Source organism: Sapajus apella, unplaced genomic scaffold (genome assembly GCF_009761245.1).
Source record: "Sapajus apella isolate SASKATOON/1434 unplaced genomic scaffold, GSC_monkey_1.0 scaffold142, whole genome shotgun sequence".
NCBI classification, from domain to species: domain Eukaryota; kingdom Metazoa; phylum Chordata; class Mammalia; order Primates; family Cebidae; genus Sapajus; species Sapajus apella.
The window spans coordinates 3065159-3087944 of NW_022437082.1; the positions used below are offsets into that span (position 1 = coordinate 3065159).

General features: G+C 46.1%; 1 protein-coding gene across 4 annotated transcripts in view; it reads left to right on the forward strand.

Annotated features, from left to right (window-relative positions):
* The window catches only part of ZNF185 (zinc finger protein 185 with LIM domain), a 64267-nt gene that overhangs the window by 18416 nt on the left and 23065 nt on the right, over nt 1-22786 (forward strand). For 3 of the 4 annotated variants that reach the window (XM_032264166.1, XM_032264163.1, XM_032264164.1), the window contains 2 exons: nt 3522-3611; nt 11842-12039. In XM_032264166.1, the coding sequence (XP_032120057.1) occupies nt 3522-3611; nt 11842-12039 (288 nt within the window). The remainder of the gene's footprint in view (nt 1-3521; nt 3612-11841; nt 12040-22786) is intronic. The other variant, XM_032264165.1, reaches the window with a different exon arrangement.

Genomic DNA, 22786 nt, shown 5'->3' on the forward strand with positions numbered 1-22786 from the left:
TGAAGAATCTTCTGGAATTTTTCTTTTTTTTTTTTTTGAGGCAGAGTCTCGCTCTATCAGCCAGCATGGAGTGCAGTGGTGCGATCTTAGCTCACTGCAACCTCCACCTTCTGGGTTCAAGCAATTCTCCTGCGTCAGCCTCCCGAGTAGCTGGGATTACAGTCGTGCACCACCACACCTGGCTAATTTTTGTATTTTTAGTAGACACAGGGTTTCACCATGTTTGCCAGGATGGTCCTGAACTCCTGACCTCAAATGATCTGCCCGCCTCGACCTCCCAAAGTGCTGGGATGACAGGTTTGAGCCACCGCGCTCACCCTAACCCAGTCTTTTACAGTTGTCTTACCTGTATAGTCGTCCCTAGGCATCTGTGAGGCATTGGTTCCAGAACCTCTCTCATATACCAAAATCCATGCATATTCAACTCCCTGATATAAAATGGTGTAGCATTTGCATGTAATCTATGCACAACCTTCTGTACCCCTTAAAACATCTCTAGATTAGGATAATACCTTATACAATGTAAGTGGTATGTAAATAGTTGTTATACTGTATTATTTAGGGAATGATGACAGAAAAAAAGCCTGTACATGTTCTGTACGGATGCACTCATTCTTTTAAAATTTTTCCCAAATATCTTTCTCTCCTCTCCTCTCCTGTCCTCTCCTCTCCTCTTCTCCTCTCCTCTCCTCTTTTCTTTTCCAGACAAGGTTTTTCTCTATCACCCAGGGCAGACTGCAGTGGAATGATCACAGCTAACAACAGCCTCAACCTCTGGGGCTCAAGGGATCCTCCAACATCAGCTTCCAGACTAGCTGGGACTACAGGCGTGTACCACCATGCCTGGCTAATTTTTGTATTTTTGGTGGAGACGAGGTTTCACCATGTTACCCACGCTAATCTCAAACTCGTGCGCTGAAGCAGTCCACCCACTTCAGCCTCCCAAAGTGCTGGGATTACAGGCATGAGCCACTGTACCCGGCCCCAGATCTTTTCAATCTGAAGTTGGTTGAATCCATAGATGTGGAACTCACAACACAGAGGGCTCACCGCATTTAGTTTGACAATGATTTTCAACAAAATCCTTTACTGTTTTTCCAAAGGAAAGGCTGTTTCTTGTGGAAACAACCACTTTTCTTTTCCATTCATTTTCACAGATTTCCTTAATCATTGAACTTAGTGATTCTTTCCCAGTAGTGGCAGCTCAAAGAACCAAGAACCAAGTCCCTGGCTGAGGGACCTTTGCCTGGACCTGCTTAGAGACACTGGTTTCAGAGGCCAGGGCCTGCTGTCCTCTTCTTGTGCAAATACAACTGGTATAAAGAGGTCTGGGACCAAACAAGAGGGCCTCTTAGTGAGTGGTCAGTGCAGGGCACAGGCTTGCAGAGGCAGTGATTGTTGAGCATGCTGTGAGCATCAGTCTGCCCGGTTTACAGAGACACAGAGAAGGTTGGGAAGGTTGAGTAAGAAAGTCCCCAATAAATCCGTATTGAATGGGTGAATACAGGTGGACTGGGAAGGGACACTGCTTCCACAAACAACCACAGGGCCCACTAGTAACAGGAACACATTAGCACTTATTACGGCCCGGGCATTATTCAAAGTACTTGGCATCTATGAACTCATTTACTTTTCTCAGAGTACTTACGCGACAGACATGATTATCATCCCTATTTCACTGATAAGAAAACTGAGGCCCAGAAAGGACAGGTAACATGCCCAAGGTCACACAGCTGGGAGATAGGAAAGCCATGATTTGAATGCAGGCAACGCCAGGGAGCAACCACTATGTCACAGAGCCCGAGGTGCCAGGCTGCCTTGAGAGATAAATATTGTGCCCCAAGTGTCCATTTGAGCATTTTCTTGGTCCTCATGATCTATCGGGGCAGGAGCCACTCTCTCAGGAGAGGGCAGACATACAGACACAGTCCTGAACCTGAACCGGGCCATGCTCAGCTGCTAACTTTGCCTCTTTCCTGGATGTGCACAGTGCCAAATCTCAGTCCTGCAAGCCTGGACCGGCAGCCATCAGGTAAGGGTAGGACAACTGCCCTAGTGCCCTATCCCATTGCCAGGCACAGCCTTCAGGGCTCAGCCTCAGCCGCAGCACCCCAAGGTCCCCCTCAAACTTCTCAGCTCCATGCCACTTTCACATCAGGTGATCACAGCAAGACAGGGAATCCCAAGGGGAGCCCTGACTAGGGGCAGTGGAAGAACAGGGACTGGTGATATGTCTGCTCACTCAGAGAGTCCAGCACCAACCTACATGGACCCAAGCTGAGGTGGCAGAGAGGAAGGCACTGGAAGGCAGAGCCTGGGAAAAGATCCTGCTAGGAGGTCTCAGGAACCTCTGCTGTTGGGACTACAGCTAGGTTCAGCAAGCAGGAGTCAGGGAGAAGATTCCCAGGGGCAGCCAGAATTAGAGGGCTCAGTCCCCAGGAGCATGCGATAGGTGGCTGGGATGGGCAAATGACTCCCGGGGCACAAAGGTATAATGGAAGAAGCTATGGATTCCCACGCTGTAGGCATCTGCCCTGTTTCACCCACCAATCCACCAGTGGGCATGGCCACTTTGCTATGGGTATGTGGAGCATTTGGCAAACCCTAGTGAGAAACAATCTTGACTCTCACAAACCCTAAGGAGGTATAGGTCAGGTAAGAATATGTCATGCTCAGGGTCAGGTTCCAGCCCCCGCTGAGGGCTGAAGGGAGCGGGTGGACATGGGGCAGGGAGCTGGAACTCGAGAGATAGCAGGTAAATGAGACATGGCTTTTTTCAGCAGCAGCTCTCTTACACAGCTTTCTCAAACTAGCTTTCTCATGAGCAGCTTTCTCTCACATTGTCTGCCCGGTCTCAGCTGCTTAGTCCAGAGGCCCCCTTGCCATCAGGGTCAGCAGCTTAATTCTTCCTCTCCCTGAGCACGAGCAGGCCAAGCTGTGTCCTGGCTACACTGTGTCCATCTGCAAAGATGAACAGCTCTTATTGTCTCTCTTTCTCTGGATGCCCGCGCACCCGCCATGTCAAGCCGAGCTGACATGTTGAGCTGAGCCGAGCCCCAACAGCCCAAGAGCCATGTCCCCCGTGCACAGCGTCAACAGGGCAGTTATACCTTTTACAGACAATTGTGGCTTAGAGCCAAGTATGAACTTAAACAGGTTTTATAACAAGTGGAGGTATGCACTTGCACGCCGGACTCACTGAGTCATGTAGGCCTGGATATCTCCCTCCGCCTATTCCTTGACCAAAGAACATCCATGTACCTTACAGGATACTAGAACCAAAAACCAGGAGAATTCCCCAGGGAACCAAAGTTGGTCAAGTGCTAAGGCCATGTTCAAAGCTGACACGAGGTTGTCACACACAGTGGCATCAGTGCCACACTAATGCCAGGACTGACACCAGCCTTTACTGGAAGACACAGTTCCTCCCTTTCTGGTGAGAAGGCAGCCTAGAGGGGGAAGACCTAGGCCGCAACCTCCTTTGGTTTGAGATCTCAGCAGGCCTGTGTTTCCTTCCTCAGCTCCAGTGCCGCTTCAGTCTCTGCTGTCCCTGCTGATAGGAAGAGCAACAGCACAGCAGCCCTGGAGAATGCAAAGGCAGACCCAAAGGGGTAAGACATGAGCAGACAGTGCCAAGCTTCTTGGGTGCAGAGAGGCAGCTTAGGCTGTGTGTCCATTGGCCTTTGGTTGGGAAGGTGAGGCCAGGAAAGTTTGTGAGCTGCTCTGAGGCACATAGCAAAGGCAGAAGCCCCAACTGGAACCCTCTTGCTTCTGGGGCCAGGGAGCTTTCCACGAAACACTATTGCCTTGACCAGGATGTACCCCATAGTCAGAAAGGATCTTTCAGTCAGCAACCACTCTGACAGCACCTGCCTTTTACTGGACGCTGATGCACACAAACAAATCAGAAACACCGCTGCCTTCCAGGAGCTCTCAGGCAGGGTAGTGGGCAAAGTCTGGTACAGATTAGAGCAATACACCAGCGCTAGAGCAGGGGAAGGGAACTTCATGGGAAGGTGGCTTTTGAATGGAATGTTGACAGGTGAGGAGGAGTCCTTCAAGCAGAGGGAACAGGATACGCAAAGGGCTCAAGAGATCCTGGTGTTTCCTGGGCACTGTATGTAGCTGGGTGTGGCCAGCGATGAGTGTCCTTGTGGGGGAGTGCTGGCAGAGGAGGCTCAGTGAACTAGGTAGGGCTTGATTGGGCCTTTGTGCTGTGATATTGGAGCCTACTGTGTGTACAGCCCTCTACTCACAGTATCTCATATAGTCCTCTTCACAGTCTCTCAAAGGTTTATGCCTAATTACAACAAAACCCAAAAGCCTGGAGCCTATGTCTCTGTGCCTCCTGGGAAGGATAGTGCTCTGAGGAAAACAGCCACAACTGAGATACAGTGATGGTGGTGAGGAGGGTGGAAAAGGCAACTCAGGCGAGCTCCTCTAAAGAGGAGAAGGAGCCAACTCTACAAACAGCATGATGGAGGGAGCTGTAGATAAGGAACCACAAACCAGATACCCTGAGGTGGGACAGAGTGGCTGGAGCCTGGCCGGCAAGGAGGGGCATAGATGGAGCAGGGCCTTGGTAAGCCATGATTAAGAGATAGGATCTTATTTCAAGTTTTAAGCCAAAAGGGAGCCTGATGTGATTTAGGTGTTTAAAAGGTAAATGCATGTTTGCATTTTCACACCACATTGCTGTTGCTATTTTATTTAAACCAAGATGCTGGTGGCTGGGGTAGGCAATGGATCTCTAAGGTGTGGGGTCTTATTCTGTTTCTTTTCTCTTTCAAATTGCACTGACAATTAATAATCAGAGTGAAAACAGTAGCTGACACCAATACTGTGCTGTTCTAGATGCCTTACAGCCTTCTTAGCAACCCTGTGAGATGAGTGAGGTGGGAAACTGAAGCACAGAAAGATTAAGTGAGTTAGCTAAGGCTTTACAAGTGGCAGAGCTGAATTCCAAGGGAAGAGGCTCTAACAAAATCCTCAGGAGAAACAACGAAAAACTACTTTATGAAATCTTGTCTTTGGAGCCTAGTCTCAAGACCCAGAATCAGTAACTTAGAGCTGGTTAACATGTTTAACATGCTGTGTGATCGCACTTAATTCTCCCCAAACCTGGAAAAGGATAAGGCTTCTTAGTATGCAACTTGACAGAGGAGAAGATTGAGGAACTCACTCCTGTGATGAACACACCTATGAACAGAGTCCATTTCCAGCCAACGCTAGAGCCAGGCTCAAACTACTTTCCTCTGACGTTTAAATGTCTACAAAATCAGACTCTCTCTCTCTCTCTCTCTTTCTGAGATGGAGTTTCACTGTTGCCCCAGCTGGGGTGCACTGGTGTGATCTTGGCTGACTGCAGCCTCTGCCTCCTGGGTTCAAGTGATTCTCCTGCCTCAGCCTCCTGAGTAGCTGGGATTACAGGTGTGCACCACCATGCCTGACTGATTTTTGTATTTTTAGTAGAGACAGGGTTTCACTATGTTGGCCAGGTTGGTCTCGAACCCCTGACCTCAAGCAATCCGCCCACCTTAGCCTCCCAAAGTACTGAGATTACAGGCATGAGTCAGTGTGCACAGCCAATACAGACTTTCTTGATTACGGTGTTTCACAACTCTGGCTGTACTTGATAATCAACTAGGAAGTACTGAAACACATTGCTGATGAAAAAGGCCATTCTCTGTAAAATATATGAAGAAATTCTGAGCCAAATGTGAGGACCATGACCTGAGAGCATGTTCAGTTACAGCTTGGTTTTATATGTTTAGGGAGACATAAGACATTAATCAATATATGTGAGGTATACATTAGTTAGGTCCAGAAAGGCAGGACACCTCGAAGCTGGGATGTGATGGGGGTGGGAGTGGGGTTCCAGGTCATAGGTGGATTCAGAGATTTGCTGATTGACAATTGGTTGAAAGAGTTGCTATTATCTAAGGACCTGGAATGAATAGAAAGGAATGCCTGGGTTAAGATAAGGGGTTGTGGAGACCAAGGTTCTTATATAGATGAAGTCTAATAGGTGGCTGCCCTTTGAAGCAATAGATGGCAAATGTTTCTTTTTTTTTTTTTTTTTTTTTTTTGAGACGGAGTTTCGCTCTTGTTACCCAGGCTGGAGTGCAATGGCGCGATCTCGGCTCACCGCAACCTCCGCCTCCTGGGTTCAGGCAATTCTCCTGCCTCAGCCTCCTGAGTCGCTGGGATTACAGACACGTGCCACCATGCCCAGCTAAGTTTTTGTAGTTTTTAGTAGAGACGGGGTTTCACCTTGTTGACCAGGATGGTCTCGATCTCTTGACCTCGTGATCCACCCGTCTCGGCCTCCGAAAGTGCTGGGATTACAGGCGTGAGCCACCGCGCCCGGCCGGCAAATGTTTCTTATTGAGAACTTTAACGGGTGCTAGACTCTCAGCTAAACTCTTGAGATCAGAAAAAGTCCTGGAAAGGGAAGGAGATTCTCTACAAAATGTACATTTCCCCCAGGAGAGACAGCTTTGCAGGGTAATTTCAAAATATGTCTATATATATATACGTGTAAAATGCTTCAATTTCTTTCATTACCTGCTCTCTGTCATGCTATACTAGACTCAAGTTGGAATTTGGCATCTTATTGCTTCAAGGAATCTGTTTTGTCAGTCTGAATCTCTCTCTCAATGTTAATGCTGGTCAATTGTGCCTAAATTCCAAAGGGAGGAGAATATATTGAGGCATGTCCGACCTTCCCCTTTCTCATCATGACCTGAACTAGTTTTTCACGTTGTGTCCCCTTGGCTGAGAGAAGTGTCAGTTGGGGAGCTCAGAATTTTATTTTTGGTTTACAACACAACAAAAACTTTCCTAAAGCCCCAGATAGAGATTTGGATATTATTTTTCTGGGGAGGGTCGCCATCATCTGTGTCTTTTTCAAAGCTCCCCAGTTTAATCTCCTTCCAGGCTAGGTTGAGAACCGTTGTTCTCAGTGAATGGTTCTGAACTAGGAGGAATCTCCCAAACCTTCCAGCCTGCTACGGCACAATGTCTGGGAGCCATTTTTGGTTGTCAAAATCGAGCAGGAGATACTACTGGCTTCTTATGTATAGATATCTTGGATGCTGCTAAATATACAGTGAACAGGATAGCACCCGCTCACACACCACAGAATTAATCTGCCTCAAACTGGTAATAGTGCTGAGATTGACAACCTCTGCTCTAGAGCTTTCACGATCTCTTTGAGAAAACATAAGGGATGGGAGAGAAAAATGGATGAAACACAGCGGCATCCCTTGGCTTCCCCAGGTTCTGGGTAGCGGGCGTAGGACGTGTGCGCCTGCACGAATGCGCACTCTCCACCAGCGTACGCGACGCGTGCGTGCCAGTGCACCTCGGCGAGCGCGCGCCCGTAGTGAGTGCGCCTGCGCATGCCGCCATTTCTTGCAGCCGCGAACTCAGTCGCAGCGCCCGCCGGGAAAATGCGACCGTTCACAAAGCGAAATGGCCGCCGGGGCGTGCTCCGCCTCGGTGGGGATTCTCATGAGGCCGTGCCCGCGCCGGCCGCCAGAGGGCGCCCAAGGATCACGAATGGGTCCGAGGCGCTGGCTGCCCGGTCTTATGTGCAAGGTCTGCAGCCGCGGCCGTAGTGGCCTTGGGGTGACCGCGCGTGGACCGTCGCCGGCGGAAGGAAGCGCGGTTCCGCGAGGGACTGAACGGGGCTCCTGAGGCCTGAGATTGTTTCTTAGGGAGCCCTGGCGGCCATGGCTTCTGGAACACCGGACACAGGTCTTCAGGGCTGTCCAGTGGAAGTGGGTGTGGACGTGAGGACAGGGAGGGCAACTGGACCGTCCAACCACGCTGGGCCCTCGGGCTGACTGCGCTGGGCTATGGGGTCAGTGAGGAGGGGTTTCCTTCCCTAGTAGTTTGATGACGGAGCGCCATGGGGGTGGCGTTATCCTGTCATCCTGCAGGGCAGTGGAGACTTACTTTCCCTAGGTTACTGCTGGGGTCTCACCCGCAGACCCAGTATTGCACGACGGATGAATAACATACACTGACACAGATATCTTACCTGTCAGTCCTACTAAAGGTCTCTGCTCCTTAGTCTGCAGCGTGGCCTAGATTGGCAAAGTTCACATTTATTTAGTACAGATTAAATGACAGAGGTCGTGAGTAAAGACTACTAGAGGGTAATTAACATTACTGACCCCCCGAGTAGAGAGCAATCATGCACCCGCGGATGGTTAAAGGTTAGTCTTTGGACCACATGAGTAAAGAAGCTATTTACATAGACTCCTTTACATTCCTTTGTTATTTGCTTTTCTGCTATCAACTTAAGGTAAAGAGAATAGGCTGCCTTCAGCCAGATCTTTTACTGAAACTATGCAAACCCCCTGGCCTTCCAAGAAGGTTTGTGATTATTTTCTATAACTTTACAATTTCTCCCACCATCCTGACTGAACCCCCACAGGTTACAACACAATTTCAACTGTCCCAAACTGTAGGGACCCTGCTCTATTCTACCTTGGGCTACCCCATCACACTATAGGGAGAGAGGGTATGGTTTGTGGTTGAGAGCCTGGACTCTGGTTCTTTGGGTTCCAATACAAGCTCTGTCACTTAGAAGCTCCGTGGCCTTGGGCATGTTACTCATCTCCTCTGTGCCCCAGGTTCCTCATCTGTAGAATAGTGGTAATCATACTTCCTACCATAAAGGGTTGTTGAAATGGTTAAATGAGTTTGTATATGTAAAGCATGTAGGATATTTAAACCTGTGAGCTAAGTGAAGCAGCACCAGAGGAATACCTCCTCTCTCAGAGGTGTTCAGGGACACCTAGAAAGCTGACTTTGTCAGCTTTATTGGCTTGATTTCATTTGACAAGACACAATATCCCATCTCCTTCCTACTAAACTTTTGTCATCAAATTTTACATCTAGAACATGCTGTTTTCCTCATTATGTTGCCAGCATGGGCTTCTCAAGCTTATGTTTTTTCTGCATGAGGATCAGGTGAAGTTTAGCCACCACATTTCCTCACCACTGGCAACGTTGTTGGCCAGTGGAGGAGCCTAGCGGAGGTAGTACAAGAGTGGGAGTATCAGCTGGGTGCAGTGGCTCAGGCCTGCCTGTAATCCTATACTTTGAGAGGCCGAGGCACGAAGACCAGTTGAGTTCTGGGGATTGAGAACAGCGTGAGCAACATAGTGAGACCTCATCTCTACAAATATTTATATATATATTAAATATATATAATGTATATGATACATATTTTCATATATGTTGTGTGTGTGTGTGTGTGTGTGTGTGTGTTTGAAACAGTGTTTCACTTCTGTCGCCCAAGGCTGGAGTGCAGTGGGGTTGATCTCAGCTTACTGCAGCCTCTGCCTCCCAGGCTCAAGTGATTCTTCTGCCTTTACTTCCCAAGTAGCTGGGACTATAGGTACACCCCATTGGACCTGGCTAATTTTTGTATTTTTTGTAAAGATGAATTTTTGCCGTGTTTCCCAGGTTGGTCTCAAACTCCTGACCTCAACTGATCCACCCCCTCTGCCTCCCAAAGTACTGAGATTACAGGCATGAACCACTATGCCAGGAGTACAATTTTTTTTTTTTTTTTTTTTGGTCAAGAAGGGAAGTGTGTAGAGTTAGGAACTGACAGTGGCTGTACTAGGCTACTGGATCTCTGGTTCACTTACATTCAGAAGGAAAGGCTTCAGAGAAATTAATCGCAAATCCAAGCCCCATTGGTCACCATCCCATGTGTTACCTTGCCTATCTTTAACCACTTGACTTCCAGGCAGTTCATGAGTGGTTCAGACAGGATAGCTGGGAAGTCATTCCCCTGGATGTTACATTGTCCAGCAGAGCTTCCTGTGAATGTTTGCCTAAGATTTCCTTTTTATGACCCACATAGGTCATATCTCCTAAACAGGCCTAGGAATGAAGAAGCCTTGTTCATCCATTTGTCCTTGTGTCACAGTGGAGCCCAAATTTCCCTTTGTGGAGAATCCTCGCTCTATCCACAAACTTGGTGAGGGCAACCTCTACTAGACTATTTCTACAGAGGACATGGGACAGGGCGAGACTCTGATAAAATCCATAGTAAAGCTAGCTCAGGGCTATCACTGGAGGGAGACAAGCTCTTCAGGCCTTGTATGTTTGTCTTTGGCTCAAGCAAGCATGTCACTGACAGTGATAAAGTGGGTGTGTCAGGGCAGCCTGCTGGCAACCCTGGGACTGGTGTTACCTGTGCAAACCACTGTTGGCATCTACATGGGCTGCAGCACACCGTAAGGGAGGAAGCTGCACAGAGAAGCACAGGTCCCATGGGAGGGCTCCCCACAGTTACTGTATGGCGGCACATTCACTTGCCTGCAGTTCTGCCTGGTGCAGCTGGAGGTGGCAGTTAGCTTGTTGTCGCTGCTGGAGAATTTTAGTTCCCCACCTCCACCTGAGGCTGAAGAATCACATTGCTTTCAGGGCATACTTTCCAAAAAGTGTGGCCACTGTTTGCCTTGTTATTCCAGCTTGAAGGCTGTGAGTCTGCATAGACAAAGTTAACTCCTATATATAAAGAGTCCCAGGGTAGTTGGTAGTGTGTTCTTGTCCTGGGAAGTCCCCACTAGCTATTGAAGGCAAGCTGATAATATTGGGAAAGTTACATTCAGAGTGATCTAGGATTGAGGTGATGGTGAACTAGATTTTCATTCTGAAATGCTGGGCTCATGCTCTTAGTAACCCAACTTGGTGTTTGCCACTGGCCTAGTAGACTCTGGAAGCAGTACCTTGCACCTCGGGGCGGGGCTGGTGGTGGGAGGGGTATGCAAGTAGAAAATCAACTAGCAACCTGTTTCCCATGGCACCCAGCCTTGAGGGTGCAATGCAAGCATGGGGTGAGGCCAGGGAAGACCCATGCAGAACTGGATGCCTGAGACATCTGGGGATGCCCTGCCCTTTTTGCTGGATTCAGGGGTGGCAAAAGCCAAAAATTGGAGGGCCAGGTGCAGTGGTACATGCCTGCAATCCCTGCACTTTGGGAGGCCAGGGTGGGAGGATTGCTTGAGACCAGCCTGGGCAACTTGGTGAAACCCCATCTCTACAAAAATTAAAATAATAAATAAATAATTAGCTGGACGTGGTAGTGTGGACCTGTAGTCTTAGCTACTCGGGAGGTTGATACAGGAGGATGACTTCAGCCTGGGAGGCAGAGGTTACAGTGAGCCGAGATGGTGCCACTGCAGTCCAGCCTGGGCCACAGAGTGAGACCCTGCCTCCAAACAACAACAATCACAAAAGCATCAGAGGTGGCTGGGTGCAGTGGCTCTCGTCTGTAACCCCAGCACTTTGGGAGGCTTAGGTGGGCGGATCACCAGATCAAGAGATCGAGACCATCCTGGCCAACATGATGAAACCCTGTCTCTACTAAAAGTACAAACATTAGCTGGGCGTGATGGTGGGCACCTGTAATCCCAGCTGCTTGGGAGGCTGAGGCAGGAGAATCGCTTGAACCTGGGAGGCAGAGGTTGCAGTGAGCCGAGATCATGCCACTTGCACTCTAGCCTGGTGACAGAGCCAGACTCCATCAAAAAAATAAAAATGAAAATAAAAAAAGCATCGGAGGCTTCAGCTTCATCTGTTACACATGGAGGCCTTTTCAGTGAAAAGGGAGCAGTGGTGCTGGGCTCCTACCAAGGAGGAAACTGTCTGCTCCCTGGAATGGGGGCTGTGCCTGGCTCCTTTCTGCCCCACTTTCAGGGAGATAAGTCCCTCCAAGTCCACAGGAGGTTACAGCCAGCCTGCATGCTGCGGCTGAGCCAGGGTTAGTCTCAGAGCACTTGCCTCATAAGGGTGCTTATTCTTCCTCAGTGTCTTGGCTGATTATGAGGAGAAGAATGTAGCCACCAAGGCCAGAGAGACCTGGCAGGAGAGCCCTGGAGCCCCAGGAGGTGGCCAAGGAGACCCAGCTGTACCCACTCAGCAACCTACAGATCCCAGCACCCCAGAGCGGCAGAGCAGCCCCAGTGGATGTGAGCAACTCGTTGGACAAGAGAGCTGCGCCAGCAGGTAAGGGCTGAGCTGCACTGGGCTCTGCCTCTAGAGCCAGTGTTTTTATTGATGTCTGCAACCCGGGGAGGAACGACTTCCCCACACCTCGTACCAGTACCTGACACATTGTGCACCCAGGTGCCTGGGCTCCTGTTCCGTGAGTGGGTAATGGTAGTGATTCCCTGGGAGTAGAGCACTATCCTTGTGCTTCCTGTGGCTCAAGGAGCTGGGAGGGAACTGTGACAGGAGGATGTGTCTGTCCCCAGGTGTGAGAAGTCCGGGCTAATTCCCAATGCATGGGACAGAAAGGAAGGCTGTCTCCCAGAGTCCAGATGCTCTACAGGGGGCGTCCTGGGAAGGGTAAGGGCTATTTGTGTGGGTAAAATGACATTGTCAGAGAAGGACAGAGTGTGAAAGAGCAAAAAAGAGAGGGTAAAAGTGCAGAGTGACAGAGTGAAGCAGAGAGAGAGAGAGAGGCCAGAAGGAGAGAAAGGGAGCACATGTGAGGAGGCATGAGAGAGTGAGAGAGTGACGCAGGATGCGGTGGCCATGTGCAGGTGTGTGCAGGTGTGTGCAGGTGCATGAGCAGGAGGACAAGCGTGCCTGTGCCTGTAGCTGACCATGTGGCATTGGTGTGAGAGTTTCGACTCAGGCTCTCTTGAAGGCATCTCGCCTACCAGTGCCAACACTACACGTCCGTACAACTCTGGACATGTCACCAGGCCAGTGATTCTGGGGCTGGAAAGCGAACAGTTTCTTACACAAGATAGAAATGTAGAAGGAGAGAGCTAAGACTCACATTGCCCCAAGAGAAAGGACTTGGTGGAGTCCAGCAACACATCTGCTGGGGGGAGCAGGTGGGGCCTGGGGCTCCTTTTGCAGGGATGAAATAAACACGGTCATCCACCTTCTTTGTTCTGGGGCTTCTTGTACCACAGAGGTTCCATAATTATTAATAGTTAGACCGGAGGTTATTTTTAGGGCCTGGCTCAACTGTTAGATAACAAGTTTTGCCTTTTAAGAATATCTAACCGATCTTTGATTCCTTGGCCCCAGGCCCTGAAAGGGCCCAGTCCAGAGACACGGAGTGAACAACTTTGGTTTTTCAGGGGGAGTGTCAAGAAAGGCTTTCTTTACAGGGAGACTGATGTTGGAGTTGGAAGGCTGAGGGAGACTTTGCCAGATGGATGTGCTTGGGAAGGCATTGCAAGTAGAGGCTCACAAAAGTGCACGGGGAACATTCAGTCAGGGTAGCCATAGCAAAGGATGGTTAATCCAGCCTGGCTTGGCAGAAAGCACTGAGTGGGGGCTGTACAGGCCCTTGCTCCTAGGCCAAGGAGCATGACCCACATCCTGTGGGGCCTGGGAGCTACGGATGGTTTTCATGTAGGAGAGTGCCACAGCCAGACTTGAGTCCAAAGAAGATCCCTCCATTGTCCTGTGGAGGATTAGGCCAGGGGAGTGTACAACAAGACAAGGCAGGAGACTGTCTACACCAGGAGTGAGGTGATAAGGCTACAAGTAGTTTTAACTTATTAAAGGTAAAAGTGGACTTGGTGTGGTGGCTCATGCCTATAATCCTAGCACTTTGGGAGGCCAAGGTGGCAGTATCACTTGAGCGCCCAGGAGTTTGAGACCAGCCCGGGCAACATAGCAAGACCTGTTTATACAAAAAATTTGGCATGTGCCTGTAGTATCAGCTACTTGGAAGACTGAGGTAGGAGGATTGCTTGAGCCCAGGATGTCAAGGCTACATGGAGCCACGTTCCTGCCACTGCACTCCAGCCTGGGTAACAAAGCAAGATCCTGTCTCCAAAACAAAAATTAAAGAAATAAAGATAACAGTGAGGGAAAAGTGGTAGCCAAGGCTGCTCCCCAGATTTCAGGGCTAGGCAATTGGATAGATGGTGACAGGAACTAGCTGAGGGTGAGGAGGTTGTGGGCAGGGATGCTGAGAGATGCAAAGATGATAAGGTCATTGGGCCATGATGAATAAGAAGTGCCTGCAGGGGCTCCAGCCAATGATGTCCAGTAGGCTACGGAGTAGACAAATCTGGAGTTGAGCAAAGATCTGACCTGGGGCTAGAGAGCTGGGAGTTGCCAGCTCATAGGAAGTTACTGAAGGGAATGGATGAGGTTGCCTGGAGAATACCTTTGGAAGCCAGTATGCATAAACCATGTGTTCTCTGCTTTTCTCTGCAAGCTTCCAGGGCCACTTGTCCAGCCAGGCCCTTGGCTGGGTGGGTAAGTCCACGTGATTCAGGGATGCCGAGGGAGGCTTCCTTTTGGGGTATACATCTATAGCCATCTGCTTCATCAGCTGACATTTATCTCCATTTTCTCTATTTTTTGTCTCAAAAAGAAAAAAAGAGGGGGTATTAATTATTGATCCCCTAAAACCCTAGCTGAATATATGAAATGAAAAGAAGTAAAAATATGAGGGAAGCAAAGGAAAATAATACTGAAAGGTCCTAAGGATGAAGAGGAGCTGCAAAGAGGTATTGAGAAGGAAATGTTTGGATAAATGGAAGAATCAGGAAAGACTATAGTCATGGAAACCAACCCACACTGAGCTAACTTTCCAGTGCACTGCAGATCCTAAAATAAGCCCATCAGATTTGGCGATGTGGAACGCATGACTGCCTTGATGGGAGTAGGTTGGGGCAGTGAGAAAGGCTGTAGTTGGATTATAATGGATTGAGGAGGGAGTGGAAGATAAGGAGGTGTAGTTGGTGCGGTACACAACTCTCTGAAATTGGCCATGATGTGATGGATGTGGGAGGGGTGCGTAGATAATTACAGCTACAAGATAATGGAGAAGGTTTCCTATAGGTGAAAGCGACATGTGCATGTTAGGTAAAGGCTCAGCAGAGGGTGCCTATGTGACCAGTCCCCAATAAAATCTTTGGATTCTGCGTCTAATGAATTGCCCTGGTCGACAGCATTTCACACATGCTGTGACAACTCACTGCCGAGGAGAACTGCGTGCATCCTGCGTGACCCACTGGGAAAGGACTCTGGAAGCTTGTTCCTGGGTTTCCCCAGAAATTTGCCTTAATACTTTTTTCCCTTTGCTGATTTTGCTTCGTATCCTTTCACTATAATACACCATGGCCTTGAGTATGACAGTGTGCTGTGTCCTGTGAGTTCTCCTTGTGAACCACCAAACCCAGGGATGGGCTTGGGGACCCCTGACACAGATGGGCAGGATTGGAACTTCATGCCATAACAAGGACTTTAGATATTCTTTCAAGGGCAAAGAGGAGCCAGGAAGTTTTGAAGCAGATAATGATCCAGTGAGAGTTTTGCTTTGCAGTGGGATCTTCAGTGGCACTGAGAAGAGTGGACTGAAGTGGGCAGAGTGGAGACAGGGAGAATAGGAAGTGGCTACAGAATCCTCCACATAAGAAATTATGGGGCTGGACTAGGGTCCTAGCTGTGGAGATGGAGATAGAGAAAACTGTAAAATAAGTAGAATGGATCCCAAATTGGATGACATATAAGACTTGGGAGGGCAGTGAGGGAGAGGGAAGCGACAATTTAAAAAACCACATTTCTGGTCTAGTGACTGAGTGGAGTATGTGACCCCTCCTGGCTTAGGGGAGGCCAAAGTATCTCTAACCTGCCACTATGCTGCCTGCAGCAGACTGAGCAAATGCCTGGTCCATGGAGATCCCAAGCTAACAAGGGCACCTGAGGCAAGCCTCTGGCCTTCAGGTGGAGGCCCTGCCTAGGCTGGCCTGGCTGCATTGCCTTGGCACACTGTGCTGTGTTTCCGAGGTGGACAGCAGCACTCTGCAAGTACCCTTCTCCTCTTCCTCTTAGTGGTCTAAATCCTTAGCATGCCGGAGTGCGACTGTAGACAAATCCCCTTTCCAGACCTGCTGAGTTCTCTGTTTGCAGTCTTTGGGTCTGGTTGCTGGCATGGCATCCCAGTAGGCTAGGTTCGTCAGGAAGTGTCAACTATGTTATGCCACTTGATGGGCAGCATTCGGAGTCTATGGACCAGGGGCTTAAGGGCTGCTTACTGCTAATAATTCTAAGTAGCAAGCATTCCCTCAGCCCTAGTCTGAGCATACACTAGGAAGGAAGACACTAGATGTGCTTTCCTAGTGGATAACTAGCCTGGAGTTCCAAGAAGGGCAGAGGCAGGCAGAGTGAGAGCCTTCAGAGATGTAGGCAATGATAGTAGCAGAACTTCAAGGAAGAGTAGACGGAAAAATAGAAAAAAAATCCTTGTCATTATTTTTAAATGTCTGAATTGACCAGGTTCAAATCTTGGAGAGTCTAGACGCTAGGAAGTTCTCATGGGTAGGCCAGCTATTATTTCGTATGGGGGGACAGTAGGTATCACCCAGCACAAGAGGACCAGAGGTCAGTCAGTGCTAAGGATAAAACCTTAGGCCATGGGAGATTGAGTTTTTCATCAATTTGGCAAGCTTTCATTTTAATACTCCATTGGTTCCATCATTTCAGATGACTGGGGATGATAAGGACAATGTAATGGGGGATAAAGGAAGAACTCATTATATCTCTTGAATGATTTTACTGGGGAAATGGATTCCTTAGTCATTTGAAAGAAGTGGTAGAATTCCCCACATGGGGAAATACTTGTTCTAACAAAAGCTTAGTGACATTAGTGGCAATGTTCCTTTTATGTAAGGGAAAGCTTCAAGCCAGCGAGAAAAACATAAATATCCTAGTAAGAACATATTTATAACCATGAGATTTGGGTGCAGAATAAAATGAAATTGGAAGTTAAAGAAAGGTCCTAAACGTCTGTATATTAACAATATTCCATTGGTGAGCAATGTGAATTTCCAATGGAAAACCACTGGCCTAGAATATGCTGGATACAAATCAAAGAAGCAAAATTGCAATGAAGTTTACGTTTTAAAAAATAATTGACATAATGACTGATAACCTTGTATTGTTCTTGTCTAATATAAGGTAAAGCGGCACTGGGGCTGTGATAAAGAGCAATATCTCATGTACACTGAGGACACAGAAAACCCACTAGGATTCTATGGAATCTCTAGAATATTTATATTAAGAACATTTTGCCCATTATGGACTACTTTAGGAAAGATTCTGGTTGTTTTTTTTTTTTTTTTTTTGAGATGGAGTTTCTCTCTTGTTGCCCAGGCTGGAGTGCAAAGGGGTGATCTCGGCTTACCGCAGCCTGTGCCTCCCGAGTTGAAGTGATTCTCCTGCTTCAGCCTCCTGAGCAGCTGGGACTACAGGCATGCACCACCATGCCTGGCTAGTTTTGTACTTTTAGTAGAGATGGGGTTTCTCAATGTTGATCAGGCTGGTCTTGAACTCCTGACCTCAGGTGATCTGCCCACCTCGACCTCCCAAAGTGCTAGGATTACAGCTGTGAGCCACCACACCTGGTCCGAAGATTCTGCATTTTTTTTTTTTTTGATTTGACAATGCTTCCAATGCGATTTATATAATATTAAATAAGACTAATTCATTTTTGCACCTTTCTTGTTACAAGGTGAAGGAACTTTGAGATTTTCCAGAAAGTCCCTGGAAAATCCCAAAGTCAGTTTTAGGTGTAAAATATATTTAAGATTTAACTGTGGGAAGGCAGATGTTAAGAGTTGTCAGGAGTTCTTGAACATTTGATTGAATAGGATTATGGGTCAGTGAAAAATAATACTTGGTTAGTGAATTAGAAGTATAAAAATTTTAAAGAACCTTCATTTCATTTAAAATTGAAAAGACTTAAAAAATAATTAAGGACATAATAAAGTCAACATACAGATAGGGCATTACAGTATTTTGATAAGACATAAAATCTTTGACATTTAGGTAGATTACTCAGAAGAAAAACAGACCATTTATAACTTTTTATTAGGGACAGACCAATGATCAATTTTTTTTTTTTTTTTTTTTTGACGGACAAGAGTCTTGCTCTGTTGCCTAGGCTGGAGTGCAATGGCATGATCTGGGCTCACTGCAACTTCCCCCTCCTGGGTTCCAGCAATTCTCCTGCCTCAGCCTCCTGAGTACCTGGGAGGCTACAGGAAGGTCCATGCCACCACTCCCAGCTAATATTTGTATTTTTGATAGAGACAGGGTTTCACCATTTTGTCCAGGCTGACCTCTCGAACTCCTGACCTCAGGTCGTCTGCTCACCTCAGCTTCCCAAAGTGCTGGGATTACAAGCATAAGCCACTGTGCCCAGCCTAAGAAAACTTTGTTATTTTAACAGAGAAATCAACATTTTAATTTTTATACAAGTATAATATTTGATATTAGTTCTTTTTTGAAAATCTTATAAATACACTGAATAAATATTAGGCAGTTTTAACCATGACAAATAAAATTCCTTTTCTGTGAACATTTTCTAATTTCAAAGACATATGTTTACATTTTGACTTACACCTTTTAAAATTATTTGTCATTTTAATTTAGGACAAAGCTATTCTTTTTTTCCTTAATAAAAGCATATTTGCATACCTTTTCCTTTGCCATTATTACTTTTAGTAGTCTCATTTATATATATATAGATAGATACTTATTTACTTATTATAGTTTTAACCATTAATAACTTCTGTTTTATAGAGAAAACAGGAGATAGGTAATTTTGAAATATCATATACCAGCATTTTGTAGCAGACTAGTAAAGCTTATGAATATACATCCTATAACTTTTTATAGTTATATACTTTTTATAGTACAATTTTGCAATGTGGACAAATGAACACATTTAACAGATCCAAATACAGTCACATTGTACCATAAAAAAAGAAGCAAAAAGTATACAAACTTAAAATTAGGTCTAGTGACTATGTATTTTATCTTCTTTATAAATGATCTAGGTATTTAATGAATTCAGTTAATTTAATTCAGCATAAGTATAAGGTTTCAAGTTACCAAAAAGATTTTAGAAACTGCCTTTAAGCTGATACATTATAAAACATAATTACTATTGAAATAAAGTTTGCCAGAATAATGACTCAGTTTGGTAAAAAGCAAATTTAAATTTTTATAATCTTGAACATGTAGTAGATATAACACGAACTTATTCAACATGTAAACCTGTTTAAGTTTAGGAGGACTATACTCAAGTAGAGTAAAAATAAATGCTTGTATTCTATTGCATTGTATGTAATGCTGACAACTCAAGACACATAGCTGTCTATTAAACTAACAATATTAAAATAGTCTTGTTTGCCAAATTTTACGTAAGTTCAGTGAACCTGAATTTTAAAAGCATTTGGGTTCGTTTTTATTAGAATACTTTTTTGTTGTTTACATTGAAAGTATTAGAATTTGTTTCCTTAATTTACGAGTGTTTTATAATTATTTAATTTACATAGATACTTATTTATCTCTAAGTCAAATAGAATAGAGGAGATTTCGTTAATTAATTTGGTAATACCATCTGGAGGTACTGAAATACTAAACATACACAACATACAGGTATACTAAACATGCAGACAGACACAAATAGAGATCTAATGGAGAGCCCTTAATGGGGGTAGGGGCCTGAAGCTATAGGCAGTTGAGCAGCCTGAGTGGGAAGGGGAAAGCCTGGTGAAGAGTAGATAGGGGTATGTAGGAGGTAGAGGCATTGAAAGGGACAGATGAAAAGATTCAGGGATCTGAAAGAAAGGCCCAAGGTGGTGAAAAGGAGGGAGGAGGGATGTGGTGGGAAGATGGGAAGGGAGAATCTTAGATGAGCAGGTTTGGGGAGGCCCCAACTTCCCCAGTGAAGTCATTGACATTCCAAATTACCCTTTGTGATTACCTTTTTTTCCAGCTTCGGAAATACTGGACAGAATGAGTGCCATGGGGCAGAGCATGTAGTCAGCAAGGAAGGAGGAGGAGGAGGAAGGGAACCCAGTAGATTGAGAGTTACCGTGGGAAGAGGCAGATCAAATAGAGAAAGGAGCCAGGCTGGACAGTCTCATTAGAAAGTTCTGCACACAGTTCTCATCTGGGAGCCAAAGTTTCTCTTCAGTCTTCATTGAGGAGCTGAAGCTTTCCCTGTGCAATCTCTACACCAGGCATCAAGAGAATTAATGAGGCCTCAAAAAGGAGCCAGAAATGTCCCACTCAAGAGTCAGGGAGTAAATCTCCACGCAAAAGGAACCTAGAAAACTTCTATCCAGGAAGATTCTAGCTCAAATGGAAAAGAGCCAGGAAGAGTTCTGCTCAACAGAGTCAGGGGTGAAATCCACACTCAAAAGAGCTAGGAAGACTTCTGTCTGGGAAGATTCTTGCTCACCTAAAAAAGAACTGGGAAGAGCTCATTTAACAGGATCAAAGTAACCAAATCACAGGACCATAAAAAGTGTCCAATAAAAACAAATACCAACTCTGGGCAGGGCGTGATGGCTCACACCTGTAATCCCAGCACTTGAGAAACTGAGGCAGGAAGATCGCTTGAGCCCAAGAGTTTGAGACCAGCCTGGGTAACGTAGCGAGACCCCTATATCTACAAAAATTTTTAAAATTACCCAGGCGTGGGGGTGTGTGCCTATAGTCCCAGCTACCTGGGAGGCTGAAGTGGAGGATTGCTTGAGCCCAGGAGTTTGAGGCTGCAGTGAACTATTATTGTGCCACTGCACTCCAGACTGGGTGACAGAGTGAGACCCTGCCACAAGAACACAAAAAAACATGGATTCAGATAAGGAGAGACTATTTATTTATTATTTTATTTTATTTTTGAGGCAGAGTCTCACTCTGTCACCCAGGCTGGAGTGCAGGTGCTATCCAGGCTCACCGCAACGTCCAACTCCCAAGATCAAGCAATTCTCCTGCCTCAGCCTCCTGAGTAGCTGGAATTACAGGCGTGCACCACCACGCCTGGCTAATTTTTGTATTTTTAGTAGAGATGGGGTTTCACTATGTTGGCAAGGCTGGTCTCGAACTCCTGACTTCAAGTGATTCACCTGCCTCAGCCTCCCAAAGTGCTGGGAATATAGGTGTGAGCCACTGCACCCAGTCAAAACTTTATTTAAAAAGACCATTGCAATAGGAACGATGCTGCAACCTCAGGACTTGCAAACATCACAAAATAATACAGAAAAAAAAGCCAAAAAAAAAAAAAAAAGGCTTTTTTTTTCTTTGGTAGGGAGTAGTAAGTAGAGCTAGGAGCTACTTTCAAAGGACAGTGGGCAAGCAAAGGGGAACCTATTTGGCATGATTTGACCAGAAATGTGTTTTCCTGTGGTCAGGTAATTCTCAGGGTAAGCTGCTAAGTGGGACATATTCTGCATTTTAGCACTTAATTAACCAGGAGCAAGCAAAGTTCAGGACCTGTGGGGAGGAGAGAAACCTGCCTAACATTCTGTCAAGGCAAAGGAGAGGGTAAAAAGCAGACAACTGTGAACACTTGGTCATCCTCCAGGCAATAACCCATTCTGGGTTTCTGGCTCAAGACTCTTGAGAAACAAGGGAAAACATAGATGGTAGGAGCAGCAGGGTCTCATATGTGTAGTTCCACGAGATAGCTTTATGGACTTCTGCCACCTTCCAAAACTCAGCATGTCCCAAACCATCTTTACCAACACACCTTCTCACCAAAAACAGCCAAATAAAACAAATTAACTAATGTAGTAATTATGCATCTCCCCATTGTGTTCCTCATCTCAGAAAAAAGTGTTATCACATCATTGGCTCAGACTCTCAACCAGGGAGGTGGAAGAAATGTTTGGGGGCATGTTAAGTGTGATACCTATGAGACATGTAAGAGGTGAGGTGCAGGAGGCAGATGCATGATGATAAAAGAAAAACTTCAGCCAAATTAAATTTAAGGAGTTTCACTGGGCAATGAACTATTTGTGAATAGGGCAGCCCCAAGAACCACAGCAGCTTCACAGAGACTCCAGTGTAGCCACATGGTGGAAATACGTACTGAACAAAGGGGAATGACGTACTCAAATTGGAAGTGAGGTACATAACAGCTGGATTGGTTACAGCTTGGGCATATGCCTTATTTGAACACAGTTTGAACACTCATCAGTGTATGAATGGTTGAAGTATGGCCACTGGGATTGACCAAGACTTAGTTATTGTTACAGGTACACACTCCTAAGTTAGGTTTTCAATTTTGTCTGCCACTAGGTTGCAGTTTATCTACAAACACTCAAATATAGAAGTATGGAGTCGTTCTCAGGCCATATTTAGTTTGCTTTAACAATTCCTCCCTTTCGGTCATTTTCTCAATTTTGAGAGATTGACCAAAACTTTAGTTATTGGTATCACTATTAACATTGTAAATATACTTACATGGTCTTGAAACGCACTGGGAAACAGGAGGACAGTGGGTTGTATAAGGAGAGAACAAGGACTGAGTAGAGGGTACCTCTTTATGCTAGAATGTTCTCTTTATAGGAGAAAATCAAAACCTGGTCTGTTTTAGGAACTGTTTTTCTTTTTTTTTTTTTTAAGTCTTAGTTTGATTATGTTACATTTAGCATGAGTGACTCTGTTTTGTTTGGTTTGGTCTGTTAGGGCCTAGTGCATGAGCTCAGTTCAAAACAATGGCATGCCATAATTTTGTTTAAAAAATTCCCCCTTTTTGGCCAGGTTCTCACTTAGGTGAGAGTGTGACCAAAACTTAGGGCTTTAGCACCACTTTAGTTATCATCATTTTGGGTTTCCAGTCTCAGTGTGTCATTCATAGGTTATGGTATCCTCATAATTGCACATTTCATTCAGTTCCGTTATTCCAGTTGAAGAGACACCATTTGACATTTTAGAGATGGCAGCATGCAAACATTTAAAACCTTTAAGAGAATAC